Source organism: Antrostomus carolinensis, unplaced genomic scaffold, assembly GCF_000700745.2.
Source record: "Antrostomus carolinensis isolate BGI_N321 unplaced genomic scaffold, ASM70074v2 scaffold25902, whole genome shotgun sequence".
In the NCBI taxonomy this organism is placed as follows: domain Eukaryota; kingdom Metazoa; phylum Chordata; class Aves; order Caprimulgiformes; family Caprimulgidae; genus Antrostomus; species Antrostomus carolinensis.
The window spans coordinates 15,428-18,044 of NW_010299325.1; the positions used below are offsets into that span (position 1 = coordinate 15,428).

At 57.5% G+C, this 2,617-nt stretch overlaps 1 protein-coding gene across 1 annotated transcript in view; it reads left to right on the forward strand.

Moving 5' to 3' along the window:
* The window catches only part of LOC104520939 (cadherin EGF LAG seven-pass G-type receptor 3-like), a gene marked incomplete at its 3' end in the record, with an annotated part of 16,308 nt that overhangs the window by 8,876 nt on the left and 4,815 nt on the right, over positions 1 to 2,617 (forward strand). The window contains 2 exon segments of the mRNA XM_029083687.1: positions 1,305 to 1,399; positions 2,126 to 2,335. Coding sequence (XP_028939520.1) covers positions 1,305 to 1,399; positions 2,126 to 2,335 — 305 coding nt within the window.

The following is a 2,617-nucleotide window of genomic DNA, read 5'->3' on the forward strand; positions in this document are numbered from 1 at the left end:
CCTGCTTGCTTAGCCTGGGAGGGGAGGGAGCTGGTGATGAGCGGTGGGTGGTGAGGCCGTGGAGGAATGGCTGTGGGGTGGAGGAAGGGGGCAGCTGTTTGGGCAGGGGCAGTAGGATATGTGCAGGAACTGATGGGCATGCGCAGTGCAAGGCCCTGTTCCCTCTGCCCGGCTGGCAGGGGAAGGCAGAGGGACCTGGGGGCTGGATCCTGCCCAGATCTGCAGCTGGGGGAAGGCCAGCAGTGTGGAGGTTTCTTTGTTCTCCCTGCTCCCAGCTGCAATGGCACTGGTCCCTGTGCTTCTGCAGCTGGGGGAAAGGTGTCTGGGGAGGACAGCTGGGAGCTGGAGATGGTGGGAGGAGCACACTAGTCACTGAGGCTTTTCTGAGCAGCAACCCGAGTCTGCTCCAGGCTTCCTCTCCCCATCCTGGTCATTCTGCTGCCCTGTCCCAGCCATGGGCACCTGGGTGGGCTCCTGTGCCCTGGTGCCATCCCCAGGAGCACCTGGTCCACAGTCCTGCTGGGTATACTGGGGTCACCTGGTTCCTCTTGCCCAAAGTGTGTGTGGTTACAGTGCCAGCCCAGGACACTGCTCTCCGTGTTGGCTTTGGCAGCACTTTGGGTGGTGGTGAACAGCTGATCCCATTCACTGTTTGTGTCTCCATTGCTGTGCAGTAGTGCTTGGGCCCCAGCCGGGGACTGGGGGCTTGCACTGGGTACTGAACCCACACTGCTGGAGGAGGGGTCCTCCGTCCCACTCAACTGCAGGGGCTCCTCTCTGGGACTGGTTTGCCAGCCCCACAGCAGGGTTTGTTTTCCTCCTGGGGTGACTTTGCCCTGTTGAGAGAGGCAGGACCTCAGCAGGCATTGCAGGCTGTCTGCCAAGGCTTACCTAGAGCTGCATGGGCTTCAGTAGTTTGGGGTCAGATGTGCCCTGAGGACAGAGACATGTCCCCACTGGGAACCAGGAGCTTCTCTAGCCTGAGCCCTGCCAAGTCTTTTATTCCTCTTTGCGATTCTGTTTGATGGCACCTGGTATGATGCAGCCCAGGAGCACATGTAGAAACCCAGCTCCTGGATGGAGGGGACGGCAGCAGCTCGCCGAGGTGATGCAGACCAAGGGTGGAATGGGTTGCACTGGTGCAAAGCAGGAGCACAGCTCTGGGGTGTTACTGGCCCTGCCCATCACTCACTGGTGCTGCTCTTGGGGGTTAGCTGGTGCAGAGGGTCCCTGCTGAGGGGATGCAGGAGCGGAGCTGTGTATCCTGTGCTGAATTTCAGACTTGCCCTTCCTCCTGGTTTTAGGTGCAGCCGTCAGACACTGTGATGAGGAGAAGGGCTGGCTGGAGCCAGATCTCTTCAACTGCACTTCGCCTGCCTTCAAGGAGCTCTCCATGCTGGTAATCCCCTGTCAGCTCTACAGCCCTGACAGGGCAGGAGCTGTATGAACAAGGGCTCACAGCCAGGTTTCAAAGAGCTCAGATCTCCGTGGGCACCTAGAGTAGGAGAGGGCCTTGCCACAGTGCTCAGCACCTTTCTCTTCTCATCCCCGGCTGCCAAACCCATTCTGTGGGAGCGTGGGTTTGAGCTGAAGTTCACTTTGGTTTAGTCTCATCTTTTGCGTGTCCCCATCAGAAATGACCTGTGTCCTGCTCCAGTATTTAAGAGGAAAACAAATAACCTGAGCAGGGCTGAATTGTTTGAAGCTGGCAGGATGGCTGCCCCGTGGGACATCTGTAGCCCCCAGACCCTTCAGTGACAAATGCTTTTGAAGTATCCAGGCGAGTTTTTTGAACACTTGGGTCCTGCCAAGGCTGAACTGTAGCTGAAGCCAGGAGAGTTTCCAGGGAAGTGTCGCTAGAGGCTTGACCTGTCCTTTCATCTCCTTGGCCTCTGCCCTGTATGGCAGTGGTTTAGCTGGACCTGGCCCAGTGCAAGCCCTGCTGTGTTGCTGGAGGCTGTTTGTCTGACAGAAATGCTCCCTGTTCTAGTGACCACCACTGTGACTGTCCCTCACGCTGTGGTTTCAAAAATCATCTCTGGGTCCAGTGGGTCCTGCAGCATCCCAATTTCCCAGTGAGGACCCTGTTTAATTGTTTAATCCCCTCTGTTCTTTTTGCTGGCAGCTGGAGGGCTTGGAGAGGAATGAGACTGAGCTCAACACAATTGAAGCCAAGAAGCTGGCCCACCGGCTCCGGGCCGTGACAGACCACATGGACCACTACTTTGGCAATGACGTGCACATCACTTTCCGTCTGCTGTCCCGGCTCATGGCCTTCGAGAGCCGTCAGCATGGCTTTGGCCTGACAGCCACACAGGATGCCCACTTCAATGAGGTAAGTCCTTTTCCAGATCAGGGTGGCTGCTGCTGCTCCTCTTTATCAGGCACCCTGAGCCTGGGTCTCTGGGATCAAGGGTGTTGTGAGATCATGTCAGGAGCACTGGACTCCACACAGACATAGACCCACAGGAGTGAGACCTGTGGAGGTCACCTGCATGGTTGGGGCTGGAGCACAGGGTGGATGAGGAGGGGCAGAGAGCTGGGTTTGCTTAGCCTGGAGAAGGGAAGGCAAAGGGAGGTCTTACTGCTGTCTGCAAGTCCCTTGTGGCAGGGGGGG